At 41.1% G+C, this 17,120-nt stretch overlaps 1 protein-coding gene across 4 annotated transcripts in view; it reads right to left on the reverse strand.

Moving 5' to 3' along the window:
- Nucleotides 1-1,317: 1,317 nt before the first annotated feature.
- WDR47 (WD repeat domain 47) overlaps nucleotides 1,318-17,120 on the reverse strand; it is a 33,407-nt gene continuing 17,604 nt past the window's right edge. For 3 of the 4 annotated variants that reach the window (XM_072128827.1, XM_072128826.1, XM_072128828.1), the window contains exons 8-16: nucleotides 16,849-17,106; nucleotides 15,955-16,009; nucleotides 15,195-15,358; nucleotides 14,940-15,109; nucleotides 13,804-13,974; nucleotides 10,208-10,339; nucleotides 9,761-9,979; nucleotides 4,277-4,324; nucleotides 1,318-2,128 (exon numbers count right to left, since the gene is read on the reverse strand). In XM_072128827.1, coding sequence (XP_071984928.1) covers nucleotides 1,986-2,128; nucleotides 4,277-4,324; nucleotides 9,761-9,979; nucleotides 10,208-10,339; nucleotides 13,804-13,974; nucleotides 14,940-15,109; nucleotides 15,195-15,358; nucleotides 15,955-16,009; nucleotides 16,849-17,106 — 1,360 coding nt within the window. In that variant the 3' untranslated portion in view covers nucleotides 1,318-1,985. The remainder of the gene's footprint in view (nucleotides 2,129-4,276; nucleotides 4,325-9,760; nucleotides 9,980-10,207; nucleotides 10,340-13,803; nucleotides 13,975-14,939; nucleotides 15,110-15,194; nucleotides 15,359-15,954; nucleotides 16,010-16,848; nucleotides 17,107-17,120) is intronic. The other variant, XM_072128829.1, reaches the window with a different exon arrangement.

Here is a 17,120-nt window from a genome sequence, read left to right on the forward strand (position 1 = left end):
GGTACTGAGCTCTTCCATTTTTTGGGCATGTATTCCACCCACTTTGGCGCAACTGTAAATCCGCATGGGTTGGCTGCCGGTTATACGCTGAGGCTAACATGCAGAAAGCCCAAATGCCCTGTGTCTTTCCCCAGAATTAGAAAGTCTTGTGTTTACAATGTGGAAACAAGTAAAGAGCTGGGTGCTGGTAACAATGGCCACATATTTCACAGGTGGTGAGAGACCGATTACTACTACAAGGTCCGTAATATAAGGAGCTTCTGTCATGCATTGGGACTATCAAAGATTTTTCCAAATCAGACATGATGTGTTGAACAGTAAACAAGCTGCAACAGAGATGTTATGGATGTTGAGTTACAGATCTTGGTCTCTGAATTTACTTTACAGAAGTCCACCTCCTGCATTTACTTATAAAATATAACATTCTGCACATTTCTTTTATACGCTTTTAGTCTTGCACGACCTGCTAATATGTCACCTCTGAGGCTGCATTCACACGTTCAGTTTTTCAGATGCAGTTTTCAAAGCCAAAATCAGGTGTGGATTGTAATGGGTGAGAACATATCATTAAGAGGTGCTGCTCCTACTCTTTTTTCACTACATCCCTGGTTTGGACATCGGAAACTGCATCTCTAAAACTGAACGTGTGAACGTTGCTCCGTCTATGGAAACATTTTGAAAATGTGTCTGATCATATCCACCTGGCATGTATGAAGCCAATGACCTTTGTCATCAGTACAGTCAGGAATCCTAATTCTACTGACCACAAGCAGGAATCTTGCAGATGTGGAACCGTCTTGTAAAATATACTGGAAAGTTCCAGAAAATTCTTTAATAAAATGACAGCAAACTTTCCAGTCTGTGATGGAATATTACAATGTAAAACGTAATTTCGCCCTCTATAGCAATTCTACTGTAAAGCGACCCTCTGGATAACATTAACTGCAGAATGCAAAATTAAAATATCCAAAGCCACCCTTTTTCTGGCAGGATTTCCTTTGCCTATTCAATTCTATAAAATGTCGACTAACTTCTACTTCTACTCTGACAGTTCAGCTTCCCCCTACATATAGATGGGCCATTCCAGAGCGGAGAGGAGTATAACAGTAGGAAAATTGTATTTAATGTTATTTGATGATTTACATATAAGCCAGCTTCGCTTATTATGCTTTTATGTGAACCAGAAATTGGCGCAGTTCTATCGCAGGTGATAAAACAAGTATAGGTCTCATTTTCTGGAACACAGCCAACAAATTTGTCAAAGGACATATGTTGAGAAGCTGATGGAATCTTTACTGCGGGGGCTGGGAATCAGAGAAACTGCAATATAAAAAATAAAGGAGGGTGCCTTTTTTTTTTTTTTTAGAAAATCAAAAAGTTGATTTAATGGCGCATATCTCTATGTTACGAAAAATAGATACATCTAGAGCGCACGCTTTTTATGTCTTTGGTAACAATTGAAGGAAGCTGATGAATCGGACTGAATGAATTGTCTTATATTGGCACGTCCTGGTATCAGTGGATTGCAATGCAAAATATGAAGATCAATTGAAAAACCAAATAGGAAACGGTCCACGGACTGAACAACCTGTCCTGATGTGTACGGCATATGAAAGTGCTACTGCTTGCTTAAGCATAAGCCAACAATGCAATGCTCTGCTAATGCGTGCTTTTACAAAGAAATCCCACTCGTGTATTGATGAAGTAGGAAATAAAATTATATACACATATATATGGTAAATGACATCATCTACGACTAACCCGAGGCTACAGACAGCAGTCTTTACCTTCACTTTGCCCCCTTTTGTCTGCACTACTACAGCATGATGCATCTATGATTTTATACTAGGTTTTGGTTGCAGGGTTCAGTAACCAACCTCCCTGGCATCCTAGAGGTGCAGCAGGAAAACCATGATCACAGAGGCCAGACAGGTAAAGCCAAATAAGCCTCCTAGTGAAAGTCAACCTAATATGACAGTCTCTTTTTAAGCATTGTAAGCCCACAACGATACAGTTCTGTCAGCAGAAGACGACAAGAAAGAGAGATCTTGTGTATGCCACCGGCACTGGATCACCTTGTCCTTGTGTTCACCAACTTCAATGATTGGAAGGGGTTTTGTAAGATCACCTGAAAAAGATAAAACGATAGAGCTGAAAATCAATGTTTTTTTTTTCTAATTTCATCTGCTCATTAAAGATTGTCTTTTTACCATTAAAGGATAGTCCACAATTTTTGTTTTTGAGAAAGTGGCAAGAGAGGACAAGGAGAGAGCGCTAATAGTGGGACATCTAAGGGAATGAATTTAGACGTGAAGCTGCAGACTATGCTCACCGTGTTTGGTTGTGCTTCGGATAGGCACAGCACTATTGCTTTACGGCAAATTAGGTCTGGTGCTGCCTCCAGAAGGAGATCTCCTGTATAAAGTTGCCACACTTTACAGGATATGTGGGAATGGTCTGTGGTTGTGGTCCAAAAGGATGGCTCACTCAGAGGTAGGTATATTATATAGGTTTTATTAAAGGTCTTTAAAACACAACGCGGTTCTCAAGTGAACAAAGACTGAATACAGTAACAGAGAGTGAAAGAAGGTTTCAACCTATAGCATAAAGAGGCCACATAAAAAAATCATAGTTAGGCTATATTCACACTGCCGCATGGGGGACATATATACGGCCTATATACGTTCCACATAGACGGCACTGCTCACCCCCTCCTCCTCCTCTCCCCGTGCTACAGCACGGTGGGCAACGTCAGTGTGAATGCGCCCTAAGTGCGTGGATGCACTCATAAGTCAATGGTAAATATAAACATGTATACATAAAAACATGACTATGTTGTACGTATTGTAAAGTCAGTACATCAGCTATATATTGCAACTGCAGTCCAGTATTGTGAAGAGGATACATAATAAATAAAAAGTATTAAAATAGATTTGTAAAGATACAAAATTCATATAAAAAAAAAAAAAATTATATACATACAGACATACATACATACATACATACATACATACATACAATGTGTAATTCATATATATAAATACATGTCAAAGCTAATAGCATTCCTTATTATAGATAGATTGATATTTAGGACCATACATACATAGCCACGTGTCAATTAATATTAATCATAATTATCATAATCATCAATGTTAAAAGTGCGCCATCCTTCTGGACCACAACCACAGGCCATCGGTATTTTTGAGGAATGTCACAGAAAATTGATTAAATTTGCTTTGAGCATAAATTTAGATTTAAAAGAGGGGGGGGCAGTTTTAGAAAAGCCCTTGATTTCTTATTTTACATGGAGTTAAAAATAACCCTGTTCAGGACTGCACTCATGAGCTTAAAGGAAATCTACTATCAAAATCCATCATGATAAACCAGGGGCACTGGATAGAACCAGATACTGTGACTGTGGTCAGCTTCTTATATTTGTTATCAATGAGCCCTCTTCAAAAAATAATGTTTAAATTGTACTAATGAGAACACTTACCCCTCTCATTGTGTGCCGAAGCTTCAAGAGGCAGTGGGCATTGAGGAAGCGGTGGGTGAGGTTTGGACAGTGTAACACCCTGTGAATCCAGGTCACAGAGAAACTAGTGTAGCCCCTCAGGCTCATGAGTATAAATTTTAGAAGTTGATTTTGGAAGGAAGAATGCCATGGATAACACATATAAGAAGATTACCACTGTCACTGTGCCTGGATCTATCCAGTATCCCCAGTTTATCACAATGGCTTCTGATGGTCGATTTCCTATCAGCTGAAGTGCTTTTCTATTCCCATTACCATGTGCGGAGTAGGACACAAGCCCCTTACTCTGTGATCAGCTTGTTTAAGGAAACAAGTTTGCCAATACAGACAGACCAATTGTAAGTGATAAGTACATGGGTGTTCTTGTAATAAACACAAAGCTCTCTTTCTATTAGAAAATCTAACATGCTACTTTAGACAGGTACAAGTTATAAACTACCATAAAAAGGAAAATTGCAGGGGACATGGATGACTTAGACCACTAATACCATCTGTAACACAGTGCTTCAACCACCAATACACACAAAATAAGAAAACAAGTGCTACAGGGCCAACCTTCACCTGTCACCATGTGCTTAGGAATCCCTGTGACATCTTCATTGTTTGGTAATCAAGTTATAGCACAATAGGAATAAAAAGGAAGCTACAGAATCATTATAAAAGGACATAACCAGAATAAACGATTTGTAGGTATAATGATGATGTCACAGGATTCTTAATTATTTTTTGAAACCTTCCTACCCTGGATGGAGCTCGGGGTCTCCTGATTCGGCAACCCCTTATAGACACCTGTGCAGTATATAAAGAGAGGTCATTAGCATATGGATTACATTTCCAGGGATTGGGGGAAGTACAAGTTACTATAATCATATAGCGTTGTAAGAGCAGCTCATTGGTGTGGAGGTAAAGGGAATCCGTCATCAGGTTTGTGGCTTCCAAAACAGCAGCATGACAAGACGGGACTAAGTCATAGGGTTGAGCCGAAATCCCAACCTCATGGGAAGATGCCGGTTACCGGGCAGCTAACTTCCTGATAGGTTCCCTTTGGAGTAGCTTATTTATAGGGTCAGATCCGTGTGTTAGAGGACCCGTCACCTCTGCTGACTGGGCATTTTAATAAAACAAATAAATTATTCTGGATCATATTTTTCTTCAGAATATTTGTTGTGCAGCTCCTTACCCTGTAATATACTGAGTAGGTGTTACCAGTAGCTGTGTCTCTGTACAGGACAATGTCAGACTATGACAAACTCACAACTACCTGATAGGGCCCCAGCACCAGGAGCAACAGCAATAAGTTAATGTCTTATATTAACCTCTTAACAACCAGGCCTTTTTTTGTTTTTTTCATTTCTATTTTTCATTCCCCACCTTCAAAAACCTATTACTTTTTTATTTTTCCATGTACAGAGCTGTGTGACGGCTTATTTTCTGAGAAACAAATTACACTTCATAGTGACAGTACTTAATATTTCATGTACTGGGAAGTGGGAAAAATAATTCCAATTGCAGTGAAAAAGGTGAAAAAACGCATTTGTTCCATTTTCTTGTGGGCTTTCACTGTGCGCCACAAATGACATGTCTACTTTATTTTTTGGGTCGTTGAAATTACGGGGATACCAAGTTTGTATAGCTTTTATTATGTTTTCATTCATTTACAAAAATTAAAACCTCCTGTACAAAAAATTTTTTTTTAATTTTGCCATATTCTGGCGCCAATAACTCTTTCAAACTTTGCGGTTTCAAACTTTGTAGGACTGTGCAACCCTATGATCACTTTTTATTGATTTTTAAAATATTTTTCAAAATGGCATAAAAGTGTCAATTTCGGGACCCGACCCGCGCCTTACTAGTATGGTGCGCATTGGTAAGGGTATAAGTCGAGGCCCCTAATTTTACCACCAAAAACTGGGAAAACCTATTGACTCGAATATAAGCCAAGGGTGGGAAATGCATTGGGCACAGCCTTCACCCGGTATATAGCCAGCAAGCCCCCAGTAGTATACAGCCAGCCTACCCCCAGTAGTATACAGCCTGCCCAGCCTGCCCCCAGTAGTATACAGCCAGCCATCCCCCTGTGGTATACAGCCAGCCCAGCTTCCGTGATGGTCCAGTCCCTGCGGCTCCTTTTCTTCTGTCTGCTTTAACAGCTGCGATGTGTTCTGCCACTGGCGGACACCATGATGTGGCCGCTAATGAGGTCATAGTATGCGCCGGCTGGCAGAGCGCATGACCGCGTCTCTGCTGCTTGTTACGGCAGACAGATGAGGACCCGCGCCGAGCATTGGGACCACCACCCGGCGTATACACAAGTATATATACGGTACTTAGCACTAGGGTCTCCAAGAACCACATTCATCACAACTGAGTCCTTAATCACTTACAGGAAAGCAGGCACCAGTTTTTACAGCACTAAACATAGTGTATGAAACATTCTTTTTACATTGTAGCCTACAGGAATGGACTATGCTACTGCTGATCCATACAACTGACCACTGTTGGTTTCCCTATAGTACTATAAAGTATCAGCATATAGAATACCCCTGATGAAGTTCCACCGTATGTGGCACTAGAAACACGTCGGGAGCGTTTGCTTTTTCACCCATAGGGCCTACTTGGGCATTCCTAGAACTTAGGGACTACTTGGGACTGTCCTTGTCAGGACGGGAGCACTGTTATGAGGTCAAGCTGAGTGCAGGCTATTCTAGGGGCAGTGCATTGATCTTCTCCTGACCTAGATGTGCCCAGGACTCCTTCGATTAATGGTCCTCTTCCGTGTTTCCTGCTAAAATCCTGCTGGATGGGTGAGACCTGAACAGGAAGGTTGAGCAAGATACCTGACAGCCGATTGGACCATCGAATTACATACTTGCGGTGGTTTCATGTGTATGTTACACACACACGCGCAATGGTCCAATCAGCTGCCAGGCATCTTGCTCCCCCTTCCTGTGTCGTCATACCCCCACATGGTACTCCTGTTCAATTACTCTTCCGTTTTCTATTGGTTGATAGAGATATATAACCCACAATGCACTTCCACCTGACACTCCCCTTGGGAAAGCCAGTTGTCAAAACACGTGTCGGGGCTGCGCAGTGCACACCTCTCATCCCGGTATGGTAACTATTATTTTGACTCTCTGAGGCTGCTTAGGTCACTATATCATGGGTCCCATACGGAGTTTCTTTTCTTTGGTATTTTGCTTTTCCATTGTTTGGCTATGCACTGTTTTTAACTAAAGTGTTCCCATTGTATGACTACCTTTTCATTGTTTGTTTGTGATCATTTTTTGTGAAGAAATTAATAAAATCTATGTAATATTCATAATTACCTTGTGAATACAGTGATAATTTACACCGTTTGGATTTGATATTTGGAGCTTAGGATTCAGTCGTGGCATTCAAATCTATTGCCCCCATCCTCAGCTCCCAACCATTTTGAGGAGATTACGTAGAGTTCATGTACCATATGCTACTTGTTCTTACATAGGAACTCTCCTTGTCACAACATCTTTAGGGAAACCAACCATAATAGGATGGTCAATTTTTATACTTTAATGTGTGTAAAAATTGAAATCTGTACAAAAAAAAAAAAAAAAAAAAATCTTCATTTTACCTTCTTTTGGCGCTACTAACTTTTTCATACTTCAGTGAATGGAGCTGTGGGTGGTGTCATTTTTTGCGACTTGATGACATTTTCAATGCTACCATTTTGAGGACTGTATGACCTTTTGACCACTTTTTATTGATACCTAACATGTTTATCATTTTTACTGTTTATTTTTACATTCTAGGAAAGGGGGGGGGGTGATTAGAATTTTTCGGGTTTTTTTTATTTACCTTTTTTTTTCACTACTTTTCAGACCCCCTAGGTCAGTGATGGCTAACCTATGGCACCGGTGCCAGAGGTGGCACTCAGAGTCCTTTATGTGGGCACTCAGGCCATCACCAAAAAAGACTCCAGGTATCTTCCTACAGTCCCAGCGCTGGTACAGAGGTATTTTAAAGTGACAGTGCTACCAGGGACTATTTTCTGCTTTATTGGTGTCCGCAGAGTGCTGGTATCAATGAAAGCTGTGACAGAGAAGGGTGTATAAATAACAAATTAAATTTCTGTGTTGGCACTTTGCAGTAAATAAGCGAGTCTTTGTTGTAGTTTGGGCACTCAGTCTCTAAAAAGGTTTGCCATCACTGCAAATCGCACATTGTAATAAATGGTGGGAAACGAGACAGCCTCGGATCTTTGTATGACCCGAGGCTGTCATAGCAACGGATCGCCACTCCCTGATGGCATCACAGGGAGCGATGATCCAAGCTAACATGGCAGCGCCCACGTGCCAGCGGAGTTTTAATCATGGTTGTTACCCATGGGTGTTTGCTTCAATAAAGCACACGGGGTTAATTAACAGGGTATTTTTAGACAATTTCATATGTGGCGGTTTAAGGGCCATAGCTTTTTTTATGTGCTACCTTAAAATTTTTCAGGACACATAGGGCTAATTAAAACATTATAGTTTAAAGATTTAATAAAGTTTCTTTTTTTTCACTTTTAGTTTTATGTGAGGTTAAAAGTGGGGGGTTTATTATTTTGGTTGTTTTGATATGTAATATGTAAAGTCTCGAATAAGTAAAAGGTGATGTTTTTTTATTATATTGGGAAATGAGAATATTTATTGACATTTTTTGTGTGTGTATGATTTTACTTTATACGTCCCCCATGAGGTCATAAAAGACCCCTGTGCGACATTTTCACAATTATACCCTGTACTGGGTTTGATCAGATCCGGGGGCTACGATACTCTGTGCATCACGCTACTTCAGCGCAATGCTGTGAGGAACAGGGAAAGCCGGTGTTAATAAACCACGCCTGCCTTTCCCTAGGGTCTCCGGGTGTCTCTGCTCCCACACTAGTCGTGTCAGAGGAAACTGTCTAAAGTCAGTGGCTTGTTTAAAAGGAGTTAAGGACAGTGATGGCCGTTTACCTGCAGTTCACATTCCAAACTATGGCTTCAACTGCCTGTAACTATGGTTGCCTGTACCATACGTTGTTTTGGTTTGATTTCTCCTGAGCTCAATCTGCGAATGTTATCAGTCATTAGAGAACCTGAGGTTTTGTGAACAAGGGCAGAACTTGATAGCTGGTGCCGAAACCCGGGACCTCTCGCATGGCAGGCGAGAGTGACATGTATTAACCCCTTATCGAAATGTGACGTAATAGGATGTCACATGCCGAGTGCATGGAGAGGGCTCTCCATAGCCGGCAAGTCTTTGCTACATATTGCTTACCGGTAACACCCGCGGTCGGTGCTAGCCGTTGGCGTTAAAAAAAAAAAAAAGACGCTGCATAAGCGCCGCGATCTTGTGAGGATCATCTTTCTCCCTGTGACGTCATCACGAAGCGACGATCAGTCGCCATGACATTCTCCGTATCGTTTGAATATAATTTAAAAAAAACCTAAAATTCAAATCACCACCCCTTACCCTAGAACTGAGATATATATATAGATAGAGATATATAGATATATACAGATATATAGTGAAAATCATAAAACACAGCGCGTCTGAAAATGCCCAATCAAAATATAATAACGTTTTTTCACTGCGTTTAACCCAGTAACGGAAAATAGCGCCTAAAATCGAAAATGGCACTTTTTTGCCATTTTAAAAAATTCTATAAAAAGTGATCAAAAGGTCGTACAGTCATAATTATGGTAGCGTTGAAAATGTCATCAAAATTCGCAAAAAATGACACCACCCACAGCTCTGTACACCAAAGTCTAAAAAAGTTTTTCACGCCAGAAGATGGCAAAATAAAAATATTTTTTTTTGTACAGGAGGTTTTCATTTTTGGAATTGCATGAAAACATTATAAAACCTATATAAATTTGGCATCTCTGTAATCTGGGCATAAAGTAGACATGTCTTTTGGGAAGTACGGTTAAATCTGTAAAATCCAAGCCCACAAGAAAATGGCGCAAATGTGGTTTTTTTAAACTAATTTCACTGCATTTGGAATTTTTTTCCCGCTTCCTAATACATGGCATGAAGTATTAAATACCACCATGTTGAAGTGCAGAAAACAAGCCATCACAGAGCTCTGTACATGAAAAAATAAAAAAAAAAGTTAGATTTTTTGAAGGTGGGAAGTGAAAAATGAAAGCACAAAAATGAAAAAGGGCTGCGGCGGGAAGGGGTTAATATTCTGAGTGTAATACTTTATTCCTGTACCTTGTAAATCTGTGACTTTAATCTTCATGTCATAGGAGCCAGTAAGCAGGTAGTGTGCGCCCGGGGAGAAACGCACAGAGCGCACATCACTGCTGTGTGGATGATAACTCTGTACCATTCGCCCTCCTCTGATGTCATACAGCATGCAGCTAGAATCCTCCTGTCCTGTAGCCAGCAGCCTCCCACTAGGATCTACTGCCACCGAGGCCACGGCACTGCCTGAAAGAGAACAAAAAGCTATCATTTAGCAATGAGTCAACATAAAAGCCACATACACTGTAAAAATAATACATTACTCTTTCAAATAAATTTTTAATCATTTTAGAGCAACAAATTTAAAAAAGTGGATTTTGCCATTTGTTCAGTAGCTATTTGATAAGTCTGAACCTGGTCATAACATATAAGATATGTAAGGAACAACTCAAGGTAACCAAGTCATTAGTTTACCTGTTCCATGAAACGTGGTTCCAATTACTCGAACACAGCTGGGAACTCGGAGATCCCAAAATCGGACAGTCTTATCTTGAGATCCTGACGCAATCATCCAGCCGCTCCATGTGTATAGAGCCAGGATGTGCCCTGTAACACAACAGTAGAAATATTCATTAGTAGGTTATTTAGGAGGAAATAGTCCAGCCAAGACAAACATTTCCTATGTGCACCATGACAGCATTCCAAGCACCAGACTCTCATTTGTTCTTTTCCTTGCAGTTTCTTTCTTTTTTTAAAAATCTGCTGTATTTTATTAGTTTTTATAATAAACATGTGTGAAAGTATGATCAAAGACGTCAAAGCCAAAAACCTACAGATCCCAGGATAGCTTTTACCTTATTTTACCAGATCTTTTTCCATTAGAACTAGTGAAGGCTTGTGGCTTAGTGGAGCACTGAAGCAGAAGTAGGAAAGCCGTGACATAAGCAGTCTACCAGCAGAATTCATCCCATCCTCATTCCCCAGCCAGCAAAGTGTTGGACTTGTGAGGCTACAAAATACAGCCATGGGGCGCAACTCAAAGGATGGAGTCTAACAAATGCTAGATCCTCTTCTGAAAAACTGCTGAGATACCATGGCGGTGGTAGGCCTCCGCTATATCTACTTGAACTGGGAGCACAGGGTAGACCACCTGACCATATATACACGGTGACACTGTTACATAAACTATGGCAGAAAACTAAGAGTATACTCAGAATGAATGGCTTTACGCGGTTCTCATCGCTGTGGCAAAACCCTGAGCTACAAGAAATAATGCAACTGGAGGCCTTTCAAAGATGGGAGATTAAGGGTATACATGGCATACATCAGCTATATCTGGCAGGTGCTCTCAAAAGCTTCAATCAATTGAGGGAGGAATTTCATCTTACGCGTGATTCCTTTTATCAATACCTACAGTTAAGAAACGCCTTAGAAACTCAAAATAGGGTTGAGACCATACATATAGTAACACATGAGTTGATTGAGGATATTCTGGCTACAGATGGCAATAAGGAGATATATCTAGGGTGTATAGTATGCTGTTGGAGGCCCAGCATACACAGAATCCCCTTACCATCCGGGAAAAATGGGAAGAAGATGTAGGAACTTTGACAGATGATCAATGGACTGAGGCACTTTCCATTGTCCCCTCACTATCTCTATGTGAGGCTCACCGGCTCTCTCAAATATATTTATTTATTACACAGGGTATATCGTACTCCTCACTGGCTATACAGGGTTGGTTTGCGTGGGACTCGTGTCCCAGATGCGGTATGGAGGACGCCCACATACTTCACATGCTGTGGGAATGTAGAAAACCCAAAAGATTTTGGGGAGAAGTATTAAGGCTGATTACCAAAGTATATGGAGTGACACTGACAGCATCCCCGGTAGTTTGTCTGTTAGGTCTGCTAGGACAGGATAATTTGGAAGATGGAGTAACTGTGGGCATCAGTAGAATGCTATATCAAGTAAGGAAGCTTACTGCTATGTACTGGCTTCGCCCTTGTTCACAAAGGCTGGAGGCATATGTTAAAAAACTGAACAACATTATAAGGATGGAAAAGACTGTTTATTGTAAACGTAAAGCAAATACAAAATTCAAACGCATTTGGGGCCCTTGGCTGGACTCGCCGGGACTCCCCTCGCTACACCTGAGGCGCCATCCCCTATCAGCATTCATGTAGAGTGTTTGTACTGTTAAGAATATGATACTTTGTAATTGCTATGTATGTATTAGCTATGTATCCATATTGTATTGAGATCCTGTAAGGCCATTATTACTATGCAATTGCACCGGAAGGGTACGGGTCGGGGGGTGGGTATCTTTGTCAGAGGGTGGGAGGGGGAAGTGGGAAGTTGTGGTTATGTATAAAATGTTTTTAAAAAAACTATAAAAAAAAGATTTGATAAAAAAAAAAAAAAAATACAGCCATGGGTTGGGAAACGCCAAGCCTTCCTCATCTTTACATCTCTGAAGCGTTTCTAAACGGACTTGAGCGCGTTTACCTTTCCCGAACAGTTTATGGAACAGAATAGGTCTGCGCAATCCAGATGGGGGAATTATGTAGAATATATAAGAATTGCGGCCTCAGGACCATTTTAATGAAATTCCCTCACCCTACCAGGTCAAATCGGAAGTTTACACCATATCCCAATTTTGGTAAGAAAGCAAAAAAAGCACCGGTTCAAGTTGAACTTTAACCCCATAGCGCATTAAAAAAAAACCATGTATTTGGGGGTGGTCTATGGAAAAGGGAGGTTGGGGTGGGTTAGGTGGGTATTTGTGTATCTGTAAAAATCATTGAAAACAAATCAAGAAAAAAAAAAAAAAAAAAAACACAAGATATACGTCTTAGCGATCGCTGTGGGAGTTTGCCTTTGTGCGACAGAAAAACAAACAAACAGGGAGATTTGGGACACAAAACCACCAGTCCATAAGGAACTGTGGCTGCTTTAGTGTTCCAAATTGCCTGATAGGTTCCCTTAAAAGCAAACCTGTTACCATAAAAATCTGGTGTACTGGAGCAACACAGCTTTGATACAGACTGGCAACAGCTTTAAGTGGGGTGAAACTTATTTTATTCTTTGCATTCAAATGGAAGTGTGCTCGCACGGCCATAGCCCAGGAGAGCACAGATCAACGCGCTGGAGAGGAGGAAGGGGGGTGAGCACTGCTCACCTATCCCCTCTCCATAGGAAATAGCACTTCCTTGCCTACATACAGGGAAAGCATGCTCTATCTTTTCCCTGTATACGGAACGGTACAGTGCCACTCGTGTGTGGCACTGTACGCCCACCATAGTCATCTATGGGGACTTATATACGTCCAAACAGCCGCGTGAATGGGGCCTTCAGAACATTGGTTTGTTTTTTTACCCTAAAGAAAATCTACCATCCAAATGGAAAAATCCAGACACCGTAACTGTGGTAATCTTCTTATATTTGTTATTCATGACCTTCCTTCTAGTATAATTTTAAAAGTCGACTTTAATGAACACAAAGGGCTTTGTGGGTGTTCCAGACCCCCTCTTTGCTTTCTGTAGCGTCACAAGCTGCTGTTATACTGTTTCCCCCCTTTACTCAAAACTTCAGCATTTCCCCCTCCCTCTGCCTAATGAAAGTGGCAAAGTTCTCCTGCTCATTCTAACACCCTGCAAAGCTGCAGCACTAAGGTGGTCTGGTAACACACTCCAGAGCATAATTTTAAAAGTTGATTTTAGAGGAATCTATGGATCCATGAGTAAGTGTTCCTGGTTTATCATGGTTGATCATGGTTGACTGCTAATGAAAAAAAAAAAAAAAAAAGGATGAAGGCGCTGCACAAAACACATGAGGACAACTGGCATTTTTCTTTCTATCTGGGCAGTGGAGATGTCTGCTCAGCTAAATTGACAACAGTTACACTTTAGCAACCGCTATGATCGATTAAGGCAGCATGTGTCATAACAGAGAAGAAGAAAATAAAAGACATCACTGTGTTAACCTCCTCTCACTTTCCAATAGAATTCTCTTGCCAATAAGTTTGTTTCTAAAGTTGATGCACCAAATGTGTGTGAAATGATGCTTACCTGTGTGCCCACTTAGGGCGTGTAGCCCCTGCCCGCGCTGGCAGTCTGTAGTGTATATATTACAGTCTCCTGCTCCCGCACTGATTAATATTGCACCACCGCTCTCTGGTCCTTCCATAAAAGCCAAATCTCTAATTGTTCCATCATGCATGCTGAATTCCAAGTCTGGGCCTGGAAAAAAAAAATGGGATTCTGGATTACAGTCCCCTGTCTGAACTGGACAGATAGCATATTTACCCTAGATGCCACAACAACCCAACTTATTGATAAACAAAAGTAAGGCCCAGTTTATACCCACTTTCATGCTTCTGCTTAACAGAATCTAATGGATCCAGTAAAATCTCCAATGATTTCAATGGACTTTTAATGGCTTCTTTTTTCACCACTTCTGTTAGTGTTTTCCTTATTTTAGTGCAAAATCGGATGGGAGCTGCAGCCCAAAATGTTTTCTCTCAAATAATAGATACCGAATGGAAGTGGTGCGAACAAACACTAACCAAAGCTATTAAAAGTCCATTGAAACCAAAGGAAAATTTAACAGATCTCTTAATTTAACTGAATGTATTATTGTTTTATTGACGGAGGTCCACGTGAATCAAATAAGATTTCATTGTATACATTGGGGCACATTTACTTACCCGGACTGCAGAGTTCACAAAAGTGCATTGTCCGACGATAATGCACTGTGTTGCGATTCACTAAGAGTGTGTGCCCAATATCCTTCATGTGTCGCTTCCTCACTCAGGTCCGACGGAGTTCACCTTCTTCTTCCTGGTGCAAGTAAGTGCATTGTCTTGCGACACAAATCAGTCGGATCGTCTGACGGCCCCCCCCCCCCCCCGTTTCTGTCGCATGGAAGCAAGCGCAAACCGGTCGCGTGCGACACAATCCCAGCGCAAACCCCTCTTAAATACCTGTCAAATCCCGAAAAACGTGAACAATCCAAGGAAAGTGTGATCCGCGACCCTTAGTAAATTTATCCCATTGTGTTTGTATAAATTTCTATAAAACTAATGCTTAAAAAAAAAAATACTTCATCACAGATGAAGAGGAACAGTCCAGAATATTAATTATTAAGGATGTAAGGTGAGGTTACAAAGAAAGGAAAAGTGCAGGATGTGACTTATTATCCCTACCTGTTGCATTGCATGTTTCAGCATTGAAAGGCAGCACTTTCACATACTTGTCATTAGATCCTGTGGCAAGTAGCTGCCCACAGGGGCTCCAGGCCACGCAATAAATGGACCCTTTGTGATGCTTGTTTCTCTTAAATCGAACCAGTGGCTGTATCGGGCTGCTTGGGGCACTGAAAAAAAATATATACATAGCCTATGAAAACTGTCTTCTGGTGGACGGAGTGTATCACATACTGCAGCTCCAAGATATGTTACCTGGTTGTATCCAAGGCATCCGGATAAGCACAAACTCTAAGTGTCTTGGAATTTGATCCAACAGCATAAAGTGACCCACTGGGGTGAAATGCTACAGCCCGGACAGCTTGAGTGTCCTCCAAGGTTGTGAGACATGTAAATTGCTGTTTTGATTTTCCATCTGGCTGTAAATGTATAAAAAAAAAAAAAATAAATAAAAAATAAACTATTGAAATTATGCAAAGAGAGAAAACAAAACCAAGGATTGCTACTGTAAATGTACTGTACACACCAATATAGTAATACAACTCCTCAGGGTTAGGCCTCATTGCGGCTGTACATACGTCCCCCATTGACGGCAATGGCCACACAAAGCAATAAGGTGCCTCACACGTGGGGCACCTTACCACTCCGTACATGGGAAAAACACAAGACATGTCCTATATTTCCCTGTGTGTACGGCGCGTACTCTATGGAGAGAGGAGGGGTGACCCTCGCCATCGCGCTGGACGTATGCCCACCCAACTACGGCCTGACAGGCATGCGTTCATGTAAATCTAGCCTAAAGATACAATTAATCTATTCCTGTATGAAACTGGTATACATTTTATCACAAAATCTGCCAGCTTGTAGGCAGCATATATTTGATTCACTGATGCAACACAGTTAATAACAAAACTGTGCTTCTTACATAAAATATTATCAGAAGTTGGATTCTCTAGCCAAATGTATGTGAAGGTAAGGTTTGAAGCAATTATACATTCATTTATTGACCACTCACCTCCGAGCTTTTCCTTGCTCCAGCAGTTACTGCATCTTCATGGTTTTGTCTTGCTCTACAAGAAAAAAAAAAGCGACACATAAAGCTTCTACATCTAGAAGAGAATTTAGACCCTGGTGCAAACATATAAAACTAACTTGGTTGTATGATATCAATAAGATGCATTTAGAGCCTGTATTGGTCTTTTGGAAAAATGTCCCTAACAAGGTAGCGGTACACAAAATACAGTACAGTACAGCCACAGAGAGGACAGAAAATGTTAATTAATTCCTTATGCTTTCTCCTCACAGTTAGTGATTAAAGTGAACCTGTCATCAGGAATGTGATTTTTAGTTGGTGACAGGTTCCTACAGCTTCTGCTATGCCGATTTAAAAAATGTTCTGTATTATTTTAGTATTTTATAATAGTTTGATTCACATTACCTGGCTCTCTGCCAACAGCGTGTGACAAGTCCTGGGGCAGCTGCAGCACGGGTGTGCCTGTGTCTCCTCATACATTCTCCCTGTAATCCACACCAACCCCCTCCCCCCTGACCGCTCAGTGTGCATGACAGGAAGTGGAGAGGTAGTTTCATGATTGTGGAGGAGAGGGGACACAGGCTGCAGCTGGAGCCAGTGAATTACACTTATGTAAACTACTGAAATTATCCTCAATGCTGGCAAGCAATTTTTAAAATCAGCATGGCACAGGCTATTCAAACCTGTCATCAGCTAAAATCACATTCCTGGTGACAGGTTCCCTTAAAAGGGGTTCAGAAACCTAAAAATGTTTATTTTTGTGTTCTAGGTCCTTATACTGAACCATGTTCATACACGCAGTATGGCTACAATTCCAGTCTAAAACCGTTTTGATGGGAAACAGCAATACTACAGACATTAACATTTCCAACTAACCCTGTACTTCCAAACACTGGGGACTCCTCTGGGAAGGGTATAGAGGTCGCATCTCCCTGTTTCCTAGGGGTGCTAGTGTTTATAGTCTGTCCATCAGGCTGGTGATTTCTTGGTAGAGAAGAGGTGACAGGAGGTGAGGGCCCATTGGTGGCGGATGAGCTGCTGTCTCTAGGCCCATTATGTGGATGGCTCTTTGACTGAATTTCTTCACTAAGAGGCTCCATCCCAACATTCAGCTCGCCAAGCTTTCTGATAGACCTAAACAGAAAAAG

The sequence above is a fragment of the Engystomops pustulosus genome, chromosome 10 (genome assembly GCF_040894005.1).
Source record: "Engystomops pustulosus chromosome 10, aEngPut4.maternal, whole genome shotgun sequence".
Lineage (NCBI taxonomy): Eukaryota > Metazoa > Chordata > Amphibia > Anura > Leptodactylidae > Engystomops > Engystomops pustulosus.